A 24,538-nucleotide genomic window follows, 5' to 3' on the forward strand; every position below is an offset into this window, starting at 1 on the left:
AGGGTGCTTTATTGATCCAGAATGTTCCTCAGAACCCCTGGAGGCCAAGGAGAATTCGTGTTTTTGGTTCTCTGTATTTATTTGGGTGAGAAGTTGAAAAAAGGCAAACTATTCAAGTATTCCTCCTACATTCAGCAAAATTTTTCAGTGGTAGGTCAACTTTTCTGAAGGGCAAGATCTGAGAGGAAAAGAGAAACGGAATGTTTGCGCTGCAGTGAACTAATGGCACCATTCCTGTATTTTTTTGGCTTTGGCAATTTTTTGTGTTAAAAATTAATCAAAGTAGAAAGAGATGTCTCGTTTCAAAATATTATTCTCCTTTGTTGATTTTCCAGTTTCCTAAGCATACTTTGGAGGATAAATTAAATTCATCATTGGAAACAAGGTCTGCTCCCTTTAATGTTATTGGTTTTATTCAATTGTGGCAGTTCATTCAAAGCCAGTAAATTTGTCTTTAAATGTGTATTTAATTGAAAACTCAAATAACACTAATTAAATACTGCTGGCTTTCAAAATGAGACCTGGCACATTTTACAGTAGGTACCTACAAATACCTTACCTTTCTTTTTTTCTTTCAGCACATGTTGTTGAAAGAGGTGAAGAAGACAAAGCTCCCCTCAGCCGGCCTCATGTGTTCAATTGGACTCATTTGCCTGCCCAAGGCCCCCTCTTCATTTTGTGAAAACATAATTTGTTTGAGTCCTTTATGTAATTTACTGTCATAATACTGTTACTTCATCACACTGCCTGCCCACAGTATTGTTTTTGGAAGTCAGTGATGCCGTCTGCTGTCTGATATTAAATATGTCTGTCCGAAAGCTCCCATGGCTTTCTTTTCATCACAGTCCATTCTGTTAATCATTTAAAGTGCCCCCTGGATATTTACACCTTTGAAGATAGAACTGAGCACTGTGAAATGGTTTAGAGGGGTTAGAGATCTAACATGCAGCTGCAGAGCTGAAGTAACCTTTCGGAGGATTTTCATTGCAAACACTGACACAAACATAAGTTGTAGGGGACACAGAATAGAAAATGCCAGTGCTCACATTCAGATGGAGTTGATCCGCCCAGTGACCAATAATTTTGTACTCAGCTGTTCGGTTTCTGATCTGGTATTGGTAGATCTCATAACGTCCAGGGGCATCTCCGTTTTCATTGAAGAGCACTGGGTTGCCAGCTATGCCTAAGTGAGAGAACAAAAATATTCATCATCATTATCTGTTCCAGTCATTTTTTGTGTTCTGTGTGTGCTTTTTACAATTTTTCAGTTCTTGTGCTCATGGGTGATTTTACAGTGTACAATAATTCATCAATATGTGGAAAGTAAGGGCGTGGAGGAGTTGGAGATCCATCAAAGACCAGCGAAGTTCTAAATGAGCCATCCAGTCTTGGATTACTGACCACATTTCTGCTGAGTTCAGTAAGTGAAAGCAATGGTGACTTCTGCTTTTTTAGCTTTTGGCTATTTGACAGTTGCTTCCACTACATTTCTACTCGGCTGTAGGTGGGATTAAGTGTAAATACATAACGTTCCTGCACATGTAGCTACCAGAGAATGGAAATTAAGATAAATGTTATTTTTCCATGTAATCCATTGTAGTTTGCACTGGCTAAAAGTGGTAGGACAGATATGTCAACATGCCAACTTCTTAAACACAACAAAACAGAATCTGAAAGAACCAAGTAAAGCTAAGACAGCAGTGTGTGTTTATCAGAGTTCTCATCTTAAACGTAATCAAATGTTCCAGTTTCCTAAGCTTATCAATCTTGGCAATTAAACCCATATATGGTAGAATAAATAAAAAATACGTAAGAATCTGACAATTAATTCGAATTTTCAGGTTCTCTTTTATCACTTTATTTTGTTTCGGTGTTTTTTTTTTTTTAAGAAAAATCCATTACCAGTGCATCTCACTGCACACAAGAAACCTTAAGAGCCCGCCTTCTTCTTACAGCAAGCTGGCTGTAAACAGTTGGACTTGAGCAGGTTGTTCAGAGATTGAGTACTGACTGCATTTTGTACGGATTTTTCTATACAAAATTATAGGTGGGCTATAATTTATCTTTGCAATAATGACTCTAAATAATATTCCTGTGTTCCTGTTTTACGATAAGTATGTTAATCACAGTATGGTATTCATAGAATGGTCTTCTTTGGCCAGAGAATGACGTAAATGCTTCTTTTTATTTTATTTTAATTTAGGCCACTTGTGGTTTAAAATTAAGTCTCCCAAAGACAATTAAAATCTCAGTTAAGACAAAAAAGGTAAACCTGGCCAATTGCTGCTGATGGATTTTCTGCTGATGAGAATTTTTTTTTGTCCTTGCTCTTTGTTTCAATTCTGGGGAAGCGGCACCCTAATCCACATCTCGATGAGTCAGCCCTGTTGGATTACGGCATTACCGTTTTACTCAGCCTTGTGACAATGCCGCCCACATCACAAAGCAGTTACTGATCATGGGAGGATTACAGTGACTTTATGAACCACAGAGGCAGTTTTTATATAAAAATATTAAGAACATCGCCAGTGTTAGTAAGCTATGACATTTTTTTTTAAAGATTTTAATCATGCAAAGCTTGTTTTATTTTCACTAATGTCCAGAGCAATTTAAAAAAAGATTAAAGCTATCTGCCTTCCAGTGTCATGGTTGTCTGCCTACGCTGTCATGGTTGAACACATAACCTCAAGCTAAAGCCTTAAAAGCTTGGATATAGCCTATGAGATCAAGCGCTCCTATGGACACCTTCAGTGAAAGAGGAAAACGGACCATGAATGTCACTGGTGGCTTTAAGAGAATGATACGGCAACGCGTCTGATATAGTTGTATGTAAAGCCTTGTGGGCCTTTTGGTTATGCTTGCTTTCCAAATTAAATCCTTTCATAGACTGACTGGTCTCTTATTGAGTCTCTGAGCTACTGTTAATCTTCTCTTTTATGCACATATAAAAAAACAAAGCAGTTTTGCAGTGATTTTATTTATATATGCTTTTGTAATAACATTTAAATGGACTATTCTTTAATTTTCTGTTGGGTCATTATAAATATAAAAACGATGTTGGTTTTAGTATGTATGTGAGACACACAAGTAACTCTCGAATAGAGACAGGGTGCATTAAGCCACAAATTCCTTGTGCTACATTGACTTTGAATTACATGGAGCAATGTGGTTAGATGCACTAAAAGAGACATCAGCAAGAACAGTGTTTGTACTTTTGGATCTTGACAATTAAAGCATTTTCACACCATGTAACTTAATATTGGAAATCTGGACAATTCAAGAAACTAATGCAAGGAGTCAGATGTGAGGAATATGAAGTCCTGCGAAAAACTAAGAGTAGGAAGCAGCTGGGTGCCAATCAAAGCTGTTGATTAACTGATCGTCAGCAAGTGTGACCAACTATAAAAGCTTCATAACAGTACAATTAGAAAAAGACTGAGCAAGTATTTCTTAATAAGAAGGAGAAAAAGGAAAAAAAAGTATTTTCTCTATAAAGAACACAGCAGCACAGCTTAAATATGTAAAGCTGAACCTAATCAACCCATAAGACTTGTGAAGCAATGTCCTTTAGACAGGTGGGTCCATAGTAGAGATGGCACGATACCACTTTTTTATGTCCGATACCGATACCGATATCATAAATTTGGATATCTGCCGATACCGATATGAATCCGATATAGTGTTTTTTAATCAATTGCTGCATTTTGTATAAGTTCATACTCAAGTTTAAATAAACAACAACACTAAAGCTATTCTGTTATACCTGTATGTAAAAAATACACTGCGCCCAAAATATTTCATAGTTCAGCAACACTGATCAATCTAATAAACTTAAACCTACTCCATCCTCCCTATTCTGGTATTTTAAAGAGTACTTAGCAGAAATATTAAGCAACCTAACTAATAGGGTTGCAAACTCCCAGCAAAAAAAAATAGGGAACCACCCCCCACCCTCCACCTCACGATGCTTAATCGACGTAATCAACTTTAATTTGATGCAGTGTGAAAAAAATGCACAGAATTAAATTATTTTTCAAGAATAATTAAATAGATTCAACATCTTTCTTCAACAGAATTGCAGACTGCACAGATGGTACCTTCCCAAAGGAAAAAGTACTATAGCTTACTAGGGTATATTAGACTTAACAGTTACTATATACAGTAATGGACTTCTATACATTTTACATCAGATTAAAACTTTGGGTGTAAGATTCGGATAATTATTTATTAAAAGCTAGATATTTTAAATGAGAATAAGAAAGAAAAGTATGTCTTTGTGCCCCCTTTTCCCTGTTAATGCCCTATCGGCCCCCCTGGCTAAACTTTGCTAGATCCGCCCCTGCACAGTTACCAGCTGTCAGCTACATAGAAAAGGATCCTGGTCTAGAAAGTAATATTAAATAAATTCTAACAACAGCTTATCAAGCTTAAACGTGCTGCTGTTGTTCAGCCGCTGGTTTCCTCTTTCTGGGGCCAAAAAGTGGGCCAAAAACAAAGAAGAGAGACGGACTCCTGACAGAAAAGCCGATCAGCTGATCATTAATCAGTTTCATGATTGAAGTAGCAGCAGGAGAGGGAGGGAGAGAGAGGCATCGGTTGTTAAGCTTAACGCGGGAATGCTTTACAAACATTCAGAGATGAACTTACACACTTGCTTTACTTCTCTCTGGGATAACTTCCTCGGAGATGAAATGGTGGTTTGCTAGCGAGGCTACAAATACACACAGCCACTCTATCACATGACGCATAATGCTCCCACGTGCTACGGTTATGAGCCCAGTTACGCTGTGTGGCAAGATTTGTGAGGTACTTTTTTGATATTTAATGGATCGGATTACATTTTTTATTTCTCTCCGATATCCGATCCAGTAATTTACGTCAGTATCTGACCGATACCGATACTTAATATCGGATCGTCCATCTCTAGTCCATAGTAGAGATGGTTGGCCGTAATGTACAGCGCCGCACTTGCTGAAAACCATACACATATCAGAACAAACACATCATACTAGCTGTCAAGCACGGTGGTGATAATACAGGGTTGTTTTTGAGCCACAGGACCTGTGCACCTTGCAGTCACTGAGTCGACTGAACTCATCTATATGTGAAAATATTCCAGAGTCAAATGCGAGGTCATTTTTCTGACAGCTAAAGCTCATTGAAAAATGGGTCAAACAACAGCGCAAGGATTCCAAGCACACGAGCAAATCTACAACAGGATGGGTGAAAAAGAAAAGAATCAAGGTGTTGACCCAGTCAAAAGCTCCGAATTCAACCTGACTGAAATGCTGTGGTGGGCCATTGAGAAACATTTGCATAAACAAGTGCCTGCAAACCAAAATCAACTTAAGCAATGTTCTACAAATATTATAAAGATTTTGTAAAGTAATTGTACAGAAATTACTTAAGTTATTGCTGATGAAGTTGGTTCTACAAGTTATTCAATCATGTGGTGTACTTTTCTTTTCAAATGACTATAAATTACCTTGCTATCACATGATATAACACTAGCTTTCTAAATGCTAACTAGACATAGGTTTTCTAGAATAATGCAGTATGGGGGTCAAATATTTTGGGACTGGAAAAGGATATCAACAAAATTTAACAAAATATTGGCCACTTATTTTTCTATAATGAAACAAAATTAAAGAAAAATGGGGAAATACAATCTTAAGTGGATGGTAGTTTATTTTGCGGCACTATGGTCAGTTTTCAGTTGCAACTAAGAAATTAGATTTATCATGCCGTAAACTGCTTGTCGAAATAGTCAACTCTCAAGTTCAGGAAATAATGATTGCACAGAGGACTGTGCCATGGCTCCATTGTGCTGTGAACTAATGTGGTAGCGTAGCCTGGGGTAGCACAAGTGTGTACCTCAGGCTGCTCGTTTGGGGTTAATGAGGTGCTTGTAATTATATGTAATATTTAATGATTTTGACCTCTTTCTCTTGCACTGTTGTTACAATCCCGAGTAAATGTATACATAAACTTCTTAATAATTACCATGATATGATCATTAATCCAGCATGTGCTTGTTCTGCATCGATGCACAACCAGAACACCTCAGTGAATGACAACAACATGACAGCTGGTCATTAACTCTTAATGACCTGTACCCAGACACATAATGTCGAATTTGGCATGGATCCACTTTCACTCTTTACGCCATTCAGTCACAGGCATGACCTTTACATGATTGCTCAGTCATAGCATATACACGTTTACTATCTGCAAGTACTCTCAAACTGGCCCTAAAATGTTCTGAAAGCATGCAAGAGGTTGCTTTTAAAAATCCTATAATATGTGAAAATGTATATTCAAATCACCACAACACAGCTGGGTTTTGGATCTGCTAAGAGAGTGTAGATATTTTAAAACACTGCAAATTGTCACATAAAAGCCGGTATTTAAATATTACCCAACACAAACAAATGAAGGGCATGCAAAAAGCATCAGAGGAGTGAAAAAACAGTAATGTTAGAGCTAGCATGGTAAATTTAGCATAATGTGGAATCTCACAGCACTATTTTCATCAGTGCAACAGCAGCTATGTCACACTAAACAGTTCTCTTCAGGATGTTCTCTTTATAAAACATAACACAGCTTCCATTTAGTCTGTCTCTGCCTTATTTGGGAGCACCATAAAATACTGTCAATACAACCTGACGTACAGCTGTTTCACAAGCATGTAAAAGGATGAATATACCTTTTGAGCTTTCAATGTGCAGCAAGTGTTGCTTTTGTTGTATTGACTCATTTAATCTATGCTCAGAAAGATGCAAAAAGACCCCAAAACACTTACTAGAATAGTAAGTGAATGAAAACAGTGCTTTCATATGGAATGATGAGATGTGTTTTTGAATCCTACTTCAAAACTTTCCCAATGAAAAGTCATCAGTGTAAAGCAACTTCAGAGATTCTCTTCACGAGTATAAAGGTCTCTCCTCTGTCTGTGTTTCCGAGCAACATCTGCCAGCTTTCCGCTGCCACACCCTGCTGCTCTAAAACTCGTTTGTTCAGTTTATCGTCTTCTGCTGACTCAGCAGTTCTACCCAGAAAAACACAAGTAAACACTGCACTTCCAATGCGTAACAAATTATTTAGGGCTGATGAAGAGACAAAATTGTGTTATGTGGCCATGTACTGACACTGCCTTACAAACAAGAACACAGAAAAGCCACTCTAGTCTGAAAAGCAGTTCAGCTATAGCACAACTAAGGTGCGTGCACAGGAACACTCTCAAAGGACTTTAAATGTGTTTCCATTGGCTGACAAAGCTCCACCACACTCTCCATCTTTCCAGAGGAGAAACACAGTCTGACAGTAGCTCCTCATGCCTGGTTAGCTCTGACTACGAGCTCTTTGACGCTGTCCACACTACACTGAGTGGTGGTCAGTCATTCTCTCTGTGTTTCCACATTACCTGCAACACGACATAGCCACAAGGTCACACCTCCTACAGTCACTCTGAATAGGATTTTAAAATGAGAGCAGTTCATCAAACGGTTACAAGCACTAGCATCAAAGAAGGCTTATTTCTGGTAGAATTAAAGTTTTATCAAATAAAGATAAATAACAACCCCAGCTGGTATTTCAACATTTGCTTTACTGTTATAGCTTCTGTATTAGACACAGACTCTGTAAACAACAGGATGTACTGCTCATCTGAGGTGACAGAAGTTGATAGTAGAGAATGATAAATAGATCTTTTTTTAAGATAATGTCTATTCTACAAGATGTGGGGGGATCTTTTTTCAATAACATGATTGAGTATGATGCCAAATACAAAAAAACAGACATACTGCACATGCAAAAAAATATGTCAGGATAGAATTAGCTTTTGTGCTATGCGACAATAAAGATTTTGCACATCCTTGAGAAGAAAGAGAAGTGTGGAAAAATGGAAAAACCTGAGAGCATGCCTTTATTCCACACTCATAACTGCTGTCCCTGGTGAGAAAGACAGTGGAAAGGCCACTGCTTTTCAGTCAGAGGTAGAACAAAAACACCTCCCCCTGATGTGATTGCAAGAGCCATGAAACACTGACAGGAAGCTCCATTCAACTGTGGCCCACTGAAGTCTCAACAACCATTAGACACATGCATTGCTGAGAAGGAGCAAGAAAAGGAAAGCTCTAAAGTGTCAAACAGTGCATAAAGATAGATTGAAGGTGTTTGATTCTTTCGCTTTGTGGGCTGCAGCTCCAGCTGCTACTGAATGAACCAATAATCAGCACTTGTGAAGTTGGTGATTTACAAAAGAGGAAACACAGTTACATCCCCAGATACATCTGTGTGGAAAACACAAAAGAATAAAAGCTTTTTCGAAAAAGCACAGACACCACAGACCAATAGAAATAAATGTTTTTTGACTTTTCTTTTAATATTTTCTAAAAGGTTATCTGTCATCAGCTACTGTGTCCCTTGTTGAGCCCATGACAGTCTGCTGAGATATTGATGCATTTATGTATTTTTGTGGCACACGAGGAGCAGAAGGTTTAGTACATCTTTGTATTTAAAGGAACTTGTTGACCTTTACCAGTTTCAACATCTGTAATGTAAGACAGAGTGCATTTGAGCTGTGTATGGACTTCACTATGCAGGTCTGCAGAGGAAGAAATTTGAATTATTTTTAGAAGATGTCTGCTGAAACTGCTTACAATAAACAGAAATGTGTAACAATAGATTCTTGCTGGCTCGGCCTCAAGAATGATTCATCACAACAAACAATGACCTACTTCTACATACATTTCTGTCAATTTGTAGGAAGAAACAGGACAACTGCTCAGTGTATTTACTGCTGAGTAACATACTAATGTCCCAACACAGAGATAAATATTATCTTTGAAGTTTTTGTACACTGGCCAGTAAGTACAGTCTCAGCTGTTGGGCTGTTTTATGTATCTGGACAAGTTCAATATACTACTGTGAGCTGATGCAATTAGATGAAGTGTAGTGTAACCTCAAGGCAACCCCTCTGGTCTGATGGTGTGAATATAGTCTGCCTGCTAAGAACAAAATTCAGCTCAAAAGTGCTTACTGCACAGGAGTTTTCTGTCCCTGCTCATGGGCTAAAACCCCTGTTCAAACCACTTTTTACAGAGAGCACCCCTCAATCATTACTTTACAAACAGGCCAATTAAATACACGTTTGAAGTAATTGTGGATGCACTTATAATGCACACACATTACTAACATGCTATTCCATCACACAGTTCTTCTATTCAATATGTCAATTTTAATTCAATTTCTTGTTTCCCATGGTTGAAAATGTCATTTCTTATAGGAGCATCCAAACATCAGCTCTAAAAGGGAGAAACAGAAGTTGCATTAAATTCAAGAGTGGTTGCCTTTGAACCTCCAGGCTCACTGGTCTATATACAGCATATGAAATTGGAAATCTTGAACATCACTGTCTAGACAATGACATAAACATGATTTGTCTAGACAGAAACTATCAGAACCTTTTTGTCTGGGATGAAAAGAAAACTACAGAAGCTGTTTTACATCAGATCATGAGAACCACTTTCAACAACATACTGCATGTTGCGAGTTGTTTTTCTCTCACATTATTGGATCCTGAGCAGCTCAGCTGGTGCAGAGCAGTGCTAAGGGCACCTGATTTACTACTAAGCCAGGAGATTGTAATCAGTACTTTACATCAATATGTCATAAATAGGGTGAAAAGAGCTGAACTGATGCTAAAAATTGTGTTGAGGAATTATGTAATAAGATTTTAAAAAGGTTGCTTTTTTGCAAAACTGTTGAATCACCCATCATTTCTTACTCTATTTCCCAGAGGTGAAGACCTTGTACTCCACATATCCAGATATACTATATTTAAGGCAAAGACACAGTGTGTACAATTCTAATGAGCCTGACTTCTCTTAGGCAAGCTGTCTTGAAATTTCTTTGTCCTCAGGAATTGGCTGCCGTTTGTTCTCTTTCAACATGAACCCACACTGCTTCAACAATTCTGAGGTCCAGGCTCTGGGGAGGCTAATCCACGAGTGATAACATCCATTGTATGTGTTATCTATCCAAGTATTGCTTTTATTGCACTGGCAGCGTGTTTGGAATCATTAATATGCTGAAAAAGGTTTCAAGCATAAACATTGTGTAGACGGAGATATTCATGAAAACTTTGCTTCTAATTTTAGTTATATTTACATTTTCAAAATAGACTTTTCTGTTTATCTGTCTATCTAAAAATTAAGTCACTGCCAATCAGATTGCCTGGTGGATCAAAATCTGACCTGCATTTATCATTCCATTAATTTTGACAGGATCCCCAACACCACTTACTGAAATGCAGTACCAAACCATGACAGAACCTTCACCATCTTTTATAGATAGCTGCAGACACTCAGTGATGTACCTCTCTGCTAACCTCCTCGGTACATATTGATAACGATTTAGATTAAAAATATTACATTTGGATGCATCCCTCCATAAGACTTGTAGCCACCGATTTCCAGTCCAGTTCTTGTGTGACTTGACATGCCTCAGCCTTTTCTCCCTGTTTCTCCTCCTTAAGAAAGCCTTCTTGATAGCCACCCTTCCACTGAGACCATTTCTGATTAGGCTTCAGTGAAAAAATAGATTGATCAACTCAAGGGCCAGATGCGTTTCTCAGGTCCTGTGTCACATCTTTGTTGGATTTTTTCCCCAATTTGTTAAGGACACAAGTTTCAGATACAGTGCAACTGCTGTAGATCGTTTTTCTTTAGGCCTACCACTTCTTTTCTCATCTATTTGTCCAGTTTCCCAATTTTTTGAAGGACACACTGCAAACCATGCCAAGTTTTCAGCTAATGACTCCTTTTCAGTGTTTGAATGATTTCAATATGACTAAAAAAAAGCAGACAATGTCAAAAAAAGCTAAAAAACAAAACAAAAAAAAAAAACCCTCACACTTTCATAGACCTCTAGAACACCTGGAGAACTATTGCTCAAAACCACTTTAACGAATAACAAGAAAGTCTATGTCCTTAAAAGCAAAACAATTTAAAAAAAAGAAAAGGGGGGTGACTTGAAACTTTTGCACAGTACTGTATTTGTGAAAGTAAAAATTACATTTTACTGAATTCTGTACACAGTCCTGCTTTGGTAATAATGACGCAGGCATGATGTTTGTTCCATAAAAACCACTGACTCCTGCTGATGTATTAAAAGGAACTAGCTTTATATCCATCAGCGACATAATTGTGCTCAGTTATGATTTCAATTCATCAACTATGGCACTGTAATAGTGGTAGCAGATTTCAGGAGGTTACACTGCTTTACTCTAACAAGCAAGATTTTGGCCCAGATAACTCAGCACAGAAGTCAGTAGTGATTACTGACATCACTTAAGTAAAAGCTTTTTAGGCCAATAAAAAAAAAATGTGTCCCCATTTATTGCCACACTCTATGTGGCAATCTAGTAGTGCTCTAGTGCTATTTTTTATGAGTAGGTTGTTTCAAGCTTGTAAACATGGATTTAACAATGCAAGTAAAACCGACTTTGGGCAATGTGGCTAAAGACTATGTCATAACCCAAAATGCTGACAGTATGTTCAAAAGCAGGTTTAATGATACCAAAACCTGCAGAATCACCCAATCAAATTATTTTGAAATTAAAAATATAAATTTACTTCCCAAATGTGAATTAAACATTAAATTGACATTCTGCCAATGTAATAACTAGATATTAAAATGACAAATTAGCTTGAAGAGCATGAGTTCAAATGAATAATTTATCTGTACAAACACTGCATACTCAAGTCTCTATGAAAGAATTATAATTGCGTTGAACAGCTTTGCTTTAAAAAGGCTGTCTATATAATGAAACTCTGGATCACTGCTCTTTGTGTGAAAGCAGTCAATTATTAATATGCCAGTCATGAATGTGAACTTGACTGATAACTGGGTTTAATGTAATGCTACATAAAGAGTTGGAAAATAGGTCATACAGTAGAGGGGGAAAAGTAAGTTGTGTGCTGGGTCGGGAGCCATAAATGGCATCTCAATGTAAGACAATGTTCTTCAAACTGTATGGTTGTGTCGAAAAAAAGTAATTCTAATACTGTAAAATTCAAGTAGTTACCATTTTAACCCTCAAACACAGACCTCTGATGGAACTTCTATAAGCAATGTATGTTTGTAATCCTATATCGCTTGCATCTTTTCACATTTTCAACCTTAAAAGTTCACATTTAACATGAAAAAAATCCTAGTTGCATGCATTCAGTTTCCTACAAAGTCAGTGGGAAATATATAGAAGTCATATATAAAACATTGTTCTGCCCTTGAAAGAAGAGAAGAATCATCTCTTTGCAGCATTCACAGCCTCACAGACCTTTGGCATTATAATTGTCAGTCTGAAGAACGTAAATGAAGTACATGCTTTCTTAAACACTTCCTGCAAGTTGGAATCGTTTGCATGGCTTAAAAAAAAAAGAATGATACCCTTTGTTGTCATATATGTATTTTATTATGTACTTTAAATATCTATCTCTACAATCACCCTAACACCCTGAAGCACCACATCTCCACCATGCTTGACAGGTGAAGTCAAGTACTCCTCCACATTTTTTATCCAAAGACTTCAAACTTGGATTGATTTGTCCATTCTCTCCATACCACTTTTTTTCTTTCTTTTTTTAAACCATTTATAAGCAGGCGGTTGAGGACCACTGAAGCATTTGTTTCTCAAAAAACACCTGCTTCTCAAAAACCCTTTCAGCTCTGCCACAAGCGTTTTTCAAAAAGGCTTTTCTAATTATGAGTTAGCCTTTTAACATAAAAATTTGCATTTGGTAACAGAATGTGCCACTTAAATACGAGAATGACAGCTGCCAAAAAGAGCCCTGTCTATGCCTGCTTAGATATCCCATGTAACATCATCACTGATTCATAAAAATTATTCTAATAAACTTTAATTGACATAAGATATTGTCATTTCAAAAGTAATACCAAATGATCCTAAAAGCATACATTTGAGTGTCTATAACTGACCTGAAAAGTTGAGACGACGAATATGCTTCAGCAGATGAGTGCCATTTATGGGGTCCATTTTAGCGCAGAGACCAACCTTGCCTGGGCACAGCTCCTGGTGCATGTTGTGCAAGGCATGAGCCATTGCATAGACGGCATCGATAACAAACTGTACCTTTCCCTCCTGCTCATATTGCGAGTCCTTCCCGATTCGCTCCTGATCTGAAAGACATAGACAGATGCATGTGTGTGATTTTATAAATATCAATTGGTTAGAAGAATTCATGAAATAATTCAAATCATGGTAAGTGATATATGTAATGATCTGGGGTCATTCATTTGGTTTGGTCACCATGTCAAGTACAAGGTTGAGTCCAGCATTAGTATCCATGTAGTCAAGCAATCATGTTTGAGACAGAAAAAGATTTTACAAGTGGATTTAAACGACTCAATCAGGCAAAAAATCTGTAGCTCTATCAGCCACATCATGCAATTAAGAAAATTGTATTCATTTAAAGGCATGAGTGGTTTCCATGAGTGGATCCAGCTTAAAGAATTATCTACTTGTGAGTTTGTCTCTGACACTTGTTTAAAGAAGGCTGATGATAAAGCAGCATATTCAGTGCCTGTTCTAGACAATTAATATGCACAATTATAGCAAAAGAATAGTCCATCTTGAAACTAATTTATAAAGTAACTTGATGAAGATTCTACTGATGTGTGCCAATAGTCAGGAAAACTTATCTTCTCAACACTTGTCTTCTGTGTCATCCCCACTCTGGATGGCAGCTTTTGGATAAGACAATTGTGTTCACGCTACTTGGAATGAACTAAACCTTTTAAATGAAGGGTGTGGCATCAGTCCAAAAGACAGAAGAAAATACATTGCTCCTCAGTGAGTCTTATTTTTTATGTACTGAATGGTGTTGCCTCTTGCAATTAGCTAGAAAGTAAATACCTGGAACGCTGCAGAGGACTGAATCAATTCTAATATCTGGAGTGCAAGGTCTTCTCCTCTGGGAAATCTCATCTGTTAAAAATGAAGAGTCTTTCTTATATCTTCTGAAGGAGTAGTAGAGTTCCCTCTGTGTGATTTTTGTAAGCATTATGTTTCGGGCCTGCATGTCTATTCTACAATTTTTTAAATATGCCTCATGCTATTTTTCATTAGGTGCTTTAAACAGTTCTTCCAGTTTGATCAATTTTTTGTATTCCTTACCTTCTTGACTGAGTGTCCAACTGTGAATTCAGTATTTATTGCCTGGTTCAATTTAGAAGACCCAAAGAAGCAGGAAATAGAGACATCCATTCACAGGACAGGGATAATCCCCTTATGGGCTCAATGTAATAACTCGTGATAGGAGTTTATTAATCCTGGCTCAGGTTGTTCCAGAGGTTTTTGTGATTGTTAATTGCTGTGAGGAGGTGGGGTCTAAGGAGATACAACGTGCCAATCCTAACTTCGGCTGTCTGCTCACAAGCCTGAAGTCTTAAAGCTGTTTCTATGTAAATCTGCTGTATGTGCATTAACCATTATTAAAAGCAGGTGTGTTCAATTAAGATTTACAATAGACTAATTACTAGGGATAAGCTAATGATAGAGCTGCATAGAATTCAATTAGGCTTTGCAAGTTAATAAGCACACAGCAGGGAATGAGCTGCTGATATTCACACAATAATTGCCATACTGTTGGTTGAAAAAAATACTTGATGCTATAGAGCTTCTTAACTTACTTCCATATTTACAAAAATATTTCAGTAAGTACTTATTTGGTTAAATTTCTGGTTAATGCATTAGTAAACTTGAGTCTTTTTAAACATGACAAAAAGTAAGTTATACCAATTTTGCCACACGACAGAGAGTAACTAAATCAAAACCTAAGCCATGCCAAAACCTGACTCTATTTAAAAGTAGAGTTTACTGTAACGCAGTGAATGATTTTCAAAAACAAAAATGGACAGACCTGCATTATACTAAACACCTCTTAATCTTTTAAATCAGGTGTTTTCAGTCCCATTGCCACAGACGTAAAACCAAGCACCAAGGATGTAGTCAGTTTTTCTAAACATTTGTGAAAGAATAGATTGTTTTAAAGAGCTCACTGAATCCGAATGTAGTAATCTAATAGGATGCCACAAATACAACAAGTTAAAGTCACAAAATTGTGAATTTAACTTGTTGTACAAATTTCTGTTACTTTTTCTACTGAAGGTTTCTTAAACATGAAAAATAACAATTTTTTTATATAAAACATTGGTATTGGTTGAAAATTTCACAGTTGGTGCCTCCTCTTCATATAATTGTTCAAACAAATATGCCTTAATAACAAGAAAGACATTATACTGTCAGAACCAATATGAACTAATGAACTACAAGTGAACAATATCAATATTAAAAGCCACCTTAACAAACCTCAACAATATGCAAGCTACAACTGTTTTTTGTGAGTATGTGGTTATCTGATATTTTTGGACATGTCCATATTCAGCTTTCATAAGTAAACTTTTTCCTAAACATTATCATGCAACAACTATCCTCTTGAGGTGCAAGCTATTTTCGGCAGCTACTTCAATCTAAAAGAGTGCTAGCCTCCAAATCAGCAAAGGTCTCCTTCTGTTAGCCATCTTTCATTTGCTAGATCTCCAGCTCCTCACTGCACACCAGAGGGGTTTTAAGTCTCAGATTATCTCATGAGTTTTTGAAAATGCATGAATTATTGTTGGAGGTTACGGCTCAGTAATTAAGGGCCACAGGGCCTTGATTGGACAGAGATTGTCACAGTTTGGCCGCCATGCTTATGCCGTGGGGAATCCTGTGAGCCAGAGTGGGTGTGAGAGTGATATTTCTCTCTCAGTCTTGGCAGGCCACCCACACTAACTTTGTATTGTCTCTTCTCCATAAGACAGTTTCCCTTTTTCCTTCTGTCTCTCTTTGTAGCTAACTCCTCATTGGCATTTTGGCACTCTCGCACAACTTTTCCAAGCTGGCGTTTTGCTTTCAGAGAAATCCTTTTAGATTAAGCAAAGCAGAAGCTGAGTGTGGGTGTCTTCCACTGAGGTGAAACACAAGACATTATGTGACAGACAGTGTGGGCACAAAACCTTTGACCTATTTTTCAGCTTACGACCGGCTGCAGGCCATCCAGTCCACTGAGGCAATCGGACCATCTTTTAAGTTAATGTGACGCTGCTGACATGTGTCACGCGCCTTCATTTCACATTTTCTGTGAATTTTCCTATACGTGATTGTATAGCGAAAGTCTCAATTCATGTAGGACTAAAAATATGCTGTTGTGTGTATGTTTTCAGTCAAACAGAAATAGTAATTTAAACTATATAAAAACATATCAAAAATGATAACAAATATGATATCACATTAAAAAAAACTGCTATTGGGTTAATACTCAAAAAAGAAACGATTTCACATTTTGTGGTCCCAGATTGTCAATGTAAAATTTGTTATTGAAGCAAATAATTAAAATGCTACTTCAAGCAAATGTAATTTCAATATTAACACTGATTTTAAAAAAAAGAATTTTACAACTATACTGTATTAATGTTCAATAAACGTGTCACAACAATGTAATAAACAACAGTGTAACCAACAAATGGTCCTTTTGAGCCCCTCAGAACCAGCTGAACAATGTTTAAACCCCACAGCCTTCCTGAATATTGTCTGTGTTTATCCCTTTTTGACCACTGTCTACCCATCTTCTGATGGCTGCTTGCAGTTGGATAATGTTCCATGTCACAAAGCTCATCTCAAACGGGTCTCTTGAACATGACAATGAATCCACTGTCCTCAAAATGCCTCCAGAGTCTCTAGATCTAATCTAATAGTGCGCTTTAGGGATGTGGTGAAACAAAGATTTGCTGCATGGATGTGCAGTTGACAAATCTGGAGCAACTGTGTGATGCTATTATGTCAATATGGACCAGAATCTCAGAGCAATGTTTCCTGTCACCTTGTTGAATATGAAGAATTAGGGCAGTTCTCGAGGCAAACTCAATCCAACTGGATTGGAGTTGGCCTGGATTAGGCTGAAGTGGAGTCCAACTCAGGTGCACCTATTAAAGTGGCCAATTAGTGTATATGTAAAGACCTATTTGGTTACATCATATTAGCAAACAGATTTCAAAACCTACCCCAGTCAACATTCTAACTAATTAAATGAAATTGCTATTTACTGGTTAATAGTTTTATTAGTTGTATTGTCTTTTTCATGTTCTCATGCTTGGAATCAACTCAAGGGTAGGCTTTAAATTTTAGACTATTTAAACTCTCCATCACACCACTGATCAGAGATTTCTGCTTCCTAAAATAATTTAATCTATTTCCACAATGAATTCAATTACTTTTTACAAAATCTTTTCTGTAATAAACTGGCAAGCTGTCCAATATTCCCCATCTCTTACCCAGAGAAGGCTGAAAAACCCTCTAGTCACCCTGGATCGCTGTTTAGGGTGAGCAGTATAAAAATAGATGGTTGGATGTGAGAGCACATGCTCAGTTTATCTGCATTACTTTTTCTGTGCTGTTCCGCTCACATCGTTAATACAGAGGCGAAACACACAGCCAGCGAAATGGGTCCCTGCTCTACCTCCCCTCTCCTCTCAACATTAATCAATATCAGTTTTACATCTCCTTCATTCCCAGATAAAAGACAAGTCTCACTTTTTTTCTTCAGTCACTCATACCCTCCTTATCCTTTGATCACACTAAGCAGTCTAACCCTCTCAGGACACTGATAATTCTGCAGCATGCCCCATGTGGTTTTTGCACAGCTGCCACAGGGACACTGCAAAGCTCCCCACCAGTGAAGAGGCAGCTCAAGTGTCATACTTTAACCTCAAACAAATTCTGTGAGACTCTCACTCCCTGTGAAGCAGAGCTGATAGGGAAGTTTAATACTAAAATGTCTGTAATGAGCGAGGCAAGTGATAGAAGAACAGCTACTTAGTGTGAGATGCAGGTGCCTATACAACACTCACTCCTGCTATAGAGATAAACTTAACAATGTTAATGTGGGTATTTTCAGAGCTATTAATTACGCTTCTGCAGAAACTAAAGGCTAAAAATATTTTAAGTGTATAATCATTGAGAGTACAAGTAATCATTAAAGATCATCATTGGTTTTAATGTTTTATTGGCAGATAACAATCATCATATGTTTGCTTTATTTACTCTTTTTCCTTGTCTCATTGTGGAACACTTCCTCTTATAACAGTTTTTCCCCATTTATAGTTTTGGTTTCATTGATTGAATGTATCTTGCAGATAAGACACACATTTACATTCTGAAGCAGAGCATCTTTATTTTTAAGGATTAAACTGGAGATTCTCTATAGATTTATAAGTTCAGCAAATCCCATAACATAAAACAGAGCTTTGATATCTCTGATCAGAAACAAGGAAAAACAACCTTGATCTCTACAGTGATGAATTCAGTAACTTTGTTACAGTGTGTGTGTCTCAGGGAGTGAGAGGTCACTGCAAGGGTCACTGCAAATAAGTACAGGGCTGAGTGATCACCTTTACTTTGATGAAAATTTCTATCCTGATCAGAGTGGTTTCTTCTGACAATGCATGAAGGGTCACCTCAGGGAAATTTTGGACCAGTACTCATAACCTTTATCAGAATGCAAAGTTAAGGAATATCTTTGGAAAAATTGTGTGAGAGAATAGATTTCCAGAGACCTGCCAAATAACTACCAAGGTGTATTAAGCCTGTTCTGGTGGCAGAAAATAACCCAACAAAATAAGCCACATTAATGCTCTCTTGCTTCATTATAATAAACTCTGTTGCTGTAATTGCTCAAAAATGCAGTACCCGGCTATTTTAGGAAGTGATTTGGCCTTTTTTCCAAAAAACAAAACAAAAACAATGCGACCTGACGAGTTTTAAAGGTCTGCATCATCTACAAGAAACACAAGGACTATGGAGTGCCACAGACAGAGCTGGAAAGTCAGACAGTATTAATAAACAGTTTGACATTTTGTTTTGTTTTGGTCTGCACAGGATTTTGTGACATTAAGACATATTTAGATTACCAACTGGCTTATCTTCTATAACTTGGGAGGGAGGAAACGGGGTGGTTTATTTATTTGCAATTTTTACCACAAAACACTATTTCAAAACATAAATTGTAAATCTTCCTCCAGACCCATCTGTTAATATCAATATACATCAGTACTCAACATTCAGTATAAACCTACTACAGACATTTCAAGACACAAAGAAGAATAAATGGAAACACATTTGAGCCCAAACATAAACAATGTGCCATGTTTTCCATCTCACTTATATAAGGAAATGAAAACATGGTATGAGTGTTGGCCATGGTGTTGATCAGACTGCAGACTCCCAGAGGGTCACTGGAGCTATCTAGTATTTTTGTTCTTGGCAACATTTCCTCTTGGGTGGGTGGGCAGAGGTCAGTGTAGCCAATCAGTAGACAAATTGATCCATCAGTACTATCTTATCCACCTGAGTGATGCCCTGAATGTAACCCTCTGTGTTATCTCTTTAGAATACTCTGTGTTGGGTTTTATTGCCTGTGAACACAGCACCAGCTGTTGGTTCTGCAGCCCACCCCTTGAGTAAAAGTATGTCTCTGGTGTATTTTGTTTGTACTGTTTCACCAGGGCTGTTTCAGTTATTTATTGTTTTACCAACCCTGCCCTTTATCTACAAATAAATAAACATTAAGATTCTCTAGAGTCTCAGCACAGGGGTCCTTGTCTTTTATCATTACATGTTATTATACACATTAGTACTGCAGAGCTAAGTGGGATGATCATCCACAATCACGCATAATTGCATGTCAACATGCCCATTTACACCGTACGTCAGAATTGCTTTGCTATGGTGTAGTTGTTATGACTTGTTATGCTCAACAAAGGAAGAAAAGCACGTTTTACTGTACCTCCACTGTCAGTGGTTGAAGAAAATTTGGAAACATTAAGGTAAAACAATCAAAATAAGTCAATTCAACATTTGCTATACAAAGTAATGTATAGCGATTTAGTAGTATATCAGGTAGAGTCCAACTGCTATATTACAAAACAAATATTATTATTTGTCAGTATATTGGTGTTGCCATTTATTCCTACTGATAAATGACGTGAAGACAAGATGGGAGAAACACCCTTCAACCATGTCCTGAGTGTTGCATTACATAGTTTGTCCACCAGGGGGCATTCTGCAACTTCCCTGTTGCCAAAAGGTGTGGCCACAAACACAACACCCAGCTGAGTAGAGCATAATTAATTAACCTAGGACTTGTTGTGCCGATAAGTTTATTTATAAAACTGCACTGTTATATTATCTTAGTAATAACTTGAATAGCTTCACATGAAAAAATATGGACTGATATAATGGGATTTTTAAATTGCTTAATATCGATATCAGTCTTGAGAATCCTATATCAGCTGGGCTCTCATATCAACTATATTTTTCAGAGAGTTAATTGAGAAACTGTTTAGAGGTAATATATCTAAATGGTAATGTCTGCTCTGTCAGTTAACTACCCGACAAATCAGAGTTCTTCATCACATTTAGAAAAGTAAGCTGTAAATTTTGCACTGCCATAAAGTCCTCTTGACTGAGTGGTCTATTACAGTCACTTCAAATTTTACCATGCAATAAATAGCATGGTAAAATCTTTGGAAATCTTTTAAAAAAAATAAAAAAAAATAAAATTAGTCTATATTGTTCATGTTATATCGTAGGGTAATGCACAGCTGTGACCGATGCTTATAGCATTGTAAGACAATGTACAACCAGCTTAAAAATCTAATTTAGTCATGCAGTAAATCCTACCTCCATGAAGCCTATAATGTTGCTAGTTTGGAGCATTTTGTGATTTATGGCACTACTGAACTGCACTAAGAGGGATTCCCCCCACCCTGCAACAAAATCAGTTTGTTTGTTTTTTGCAACAAAAAATTGCCAGAGGAAAAAGTAAAGCTGGTGCCTCATAAGAACTAAATATATAAAAAAATGAAAAGAATAAAGACAACGAAGAGTGTAACATTACCTGTGGCCTCACAACAGCTGAACTGAGTGAAGATAGCATGCATCTTCAACACAAATTCCATCATTAGTAACAGAATCATGTACTCCTATTTCCCGACACACCCATTCAAGCAGTGTACTGTATTTTGTTTTGTTTCTTTCTGCTGCTGCAGTCCTGATGAGTGCTGTCAACCTAACGAGGCACTTCATGGGTTTTTTTGTTTTTATTTTTTTTTAACATTAAAAGCCATCAACATCTATAAATTTTGAATTAGCATTAACTGCGGGGCTGAAGAAATAAGAAATAAAAGCAAAGTAAACTTTGTAAGTAAAGGTCACTATTTCAGAAAATGAATGAAAACAGACTGTGCTCACATTCATAAATGTTACTGAACATGTGGAGCTGTGCAATGCGCCGACTCCAAATCCTGCCCAGATTCTCTCTTTGATGTTTTTCTTTCTCTTAGTCATAATGCTGCAGCATGTGAAACTCAGCCCAGCCACTGATGTGTGGATTACCGCCATGTAAAGCCAGTGTGGACGTATTGTACGCACGCTGTCACGCCAGTCTTGTTTTTAAATACTAGTGTATGTGTGGAAACTGGTGTATGTAGATTGCAGATATACACATCTGGCTCCAGGGCAGGTGGTGGCTCAGTGGTTAGTGCTGTCACCTTACAGCAGCTAGATTGTTACTTTTATTTCCTTTGATTTCTTGGAGTTTGCATGGTTTCTGCCTAAAGACAAATTGCTCATTCTTAACTGTAAATTCGAGAGAGGGATTTTTAAACTTTGTGTTCTCTAATTGTGTGCTGATCTATTTTTCTGTCAATCCTGTATGCCCCCAAAATTATTCCTCATTCCCAACTATGTTATGAAGCATAATGTGATTCTTTTTATGACTTCTTTATCCGTTGTGTATTTTGTGTCCTCACAGTGAGCTGTCTTGATTCAGTATATGTTTATTTCAGAGGCAAGTGGGGGCTATATGAAATTACAATAATTCAATCAAATTCAACTTTCTTTTTATTACCAAAAGAATGACACAGAGCTCTATGATATCCAGCTTTCCATGCTCCTCTAAAGCACAATACTGTCACATTTTAAGAATAAAGAGAATATGCAAGTAATTTGTAAGCGTAAATTTATCATCAGATTAAATAATTCAAATCTGGGCATTTGAATGTTAATTTTTTAGGTTGTTGAAAAGCCATTCAGTCATCACTTGGCCTCTTCTTTTCGCGTAAAAAACTGATTCTAACAGTCCAGTTGTGATGATCTGCCTTTAGTGCCAATACTAGCTACCTGTAATTAAGAGGATATGGATTATTACCGCATGAAATCTGCAACAATTCTGCAGTGTTTGGCCGTAATGATGGTCATTATCATACAAATCTTATTTGCGTCTCTGGTTTCTTCTCTGTTGTATATTTTACATTTTCCAGCAGACTTCGGTGTTATGCTGTAGTTATTAATTAGTCATTTTGCTACTGTGCATACGTTAGGGAGAAATATTTCCATTAATTGATGTCACTCGAGGGTTGAGGCTATACGTGGCAATTTTCAAACTTGGGAGATTCTCAAGGGATCACTAAGACCTGACAGTCGAGAGCAATGTTAGACTGTTTCTTGGTAGTGTTCTTGCTTGCTGGGCTGCATGCAGCAACTCTTACTTGATTTTTTTCCCCACCAATAACACACCTAATTCTTCTTCTTTTTTTTCACCTGTTCCTTTTATGGGTCACTGCAGCAAATCCTTGCCTTCATGGCACCCCTATCCCTTGCATCCTCTTCTGTCACACTAACCCTCTGCACATCCTCCTTCATGACTTCCATGAATCTTTCCTGTGATATTCCTCTTTTACTCGTCCCTGGCAACTCAATTTTTAACATCCTTTGTCTGGTATATCCACTATCTCTCCTCTGATATACTCATTCTGGGCACTTCCAACAAAAATCTTAACATCTTGAACTCTGCCACCTCCAGCTCAGCCTCCTGTCTTTCTGTTAGTGTCACCGTCTACAAACCATATATCATAAGAGGCTCGCCATCTTGCAAAACTTCCCTTTCTACTCTTACTGCTATCCCGCTGTCACAAATCACTCCTGACACTTGTGTCCACCAAACCTGTGGTGTCTTCTTCCCCTCTCTTGGATAGTTGATAGTTGCATACTTGTCCATTTTCACTTCCTCTGCTCCTTGTAGATTTACTGTTACATCTATCATTTACACAAATGTATTCTGTCTTGCTTCTACTTTCATTTCTCTTGTCTCCAAAGCATACCTCCACCTCTCCAGGCTCTCTTCCACCTGCTCCATGCTCTCACTATAGATCACAGCATTGCCTGTGATCATCATCCTCCACAGAGACATGTGCCTGACCTCATCTGTCAAACTGCCCATCACCACTGCAAAAAAGAAGGAGCTCAGAACCAACATATCCTGCACCATCCTCACATACTTCTCTGCCATTTCTGGCTTTCTCATGCAGTATACCACTGTGCTTTCTCTAGACCACAAATACACTGTGAAACTCCTTCTGACCTTCGCTACACTCCTCCATCAACACTCTAAGTCAAACACTGGAACTGTGCTCTTTTCTCCACATGAAGCCATACTGCTGTTTGCACCTATCACCTATCTTCTTAACCTAACTTCAGCAGCTCTTTTCCATATCTTCATGATCTGGCTCACCAGCTTTATCTCTCTGTAGTTACTACAGCTCTGCACATCACCCTTGTTCCTGAAAAGCACCAGTAAACTTCCTCTCTATTGCTCAGGCATCCTCTCACTGTCCAAGATTGTGTTAAACAATCTGGTCCTGTCAGCTTTCTTCATCACCCTGACTACTTTTCATGTTTTCTTTGCTAATCTCTTCCTTTAAATACTTTTCCGCAGTAACATTTATGAAAGTGACCACCATCACGTCACTCTGTCTTCTTTACTCTGTCCAGAGAATAGGACAAACGCCCTCATGGCAGTATCGCTCACTGTGCAACATTTCTACCATTTAATCCTTGCCTATGTCTTCACTCACTTCCACTTCTTGTTTCCACTTGTGCTTCAGATTGCTTCTTCTGTATAAGATGTAGTGCACCTATATGTACGTCCTTCCATTCTTATACATCCCTTTGTGTTCCTTCTTCATGTTCACCATAGCCATTTCCATCCTTTTTGCAAAATCCACAACCATCTGTCCTTTTGCATTTCTCTCCTTAACAATATACGTCCCCAACACCTCCTCATCACCTCTGTTCCCTTCACCTACATGTCCACTGAAGTCTCATCCAATAACCTCATTACCAATCACCTCCAGTGCTTCTGTCCTTGCTTCCCTTCCACCTGGTCTCTTGCACAAACAATATACCTTCCTTCTCTCCAGCACATGAACTAGCTCTTTCCCTTTACCAGACTACAGAGTCCCTGCTCTCACCTCCACACTCATACCTTCCCGTCTCTCTTGCTACCTCCAAACACACCTTCCCCGTTTCTTTGTCTTCAGCCAACAGTAAAACCGTTTCCACTGACACGCTGTTGGGCAA

At 37.8% G+C, this 24,538-nt stretch overlaps 1 protein-coding gene across 6 annotated transcripts in view; it reads right to left on the reverse strand.

Moving 5' to 3' along the window:
• LOC100700221 (metabotropic glutamate receptor 4) overlaps positions 1-24,538 on the reverse strand; it is a 183,902-nt gene that overhangs the window by 18,958 nt on the left and 140,406 nt on the right. For all 6 annotated transcript variants that reach the window (XR_001225175.3, XR_003220071.1, XM_003453665.5 and 3 more), the window contains 2 exons: positions 13,000-13,200; positions 1,047-1,183 (listed from right to left, as the gene is read on the reverse strand). Coding sequence is in view for 4 of the 6 variants with exons in the window: in XM_003453665.5 (XP_003453713.1) it covers positions 1,047-1,183; positions 13,000-13,200 (338 nt within the window). In the remaining 2 variants the exon portion in view is untranslated. The remainder of the gene's footprint in view (positions 1-1,046; positions 1,184-12,999; positions 13,201-24,538) is intronic.

Source organism: Oreochromis niloticus, linkage group LG5 (assembly GCF_001858045.2).
Source record: "Oreochromis niloticus isolate F11D_XX linkage group LG5, O_niloticus_UMD_NMBU, whole genome shotgun sequence".
In the NCBI taxonomy this organism is placed as follows: domain Eukaryota; kingdom Metazoa; phylum Chordata; class Actinopteri; order Cichliformes; family Cichlidae; genus Oreochromis; species Oreochromis niloticus.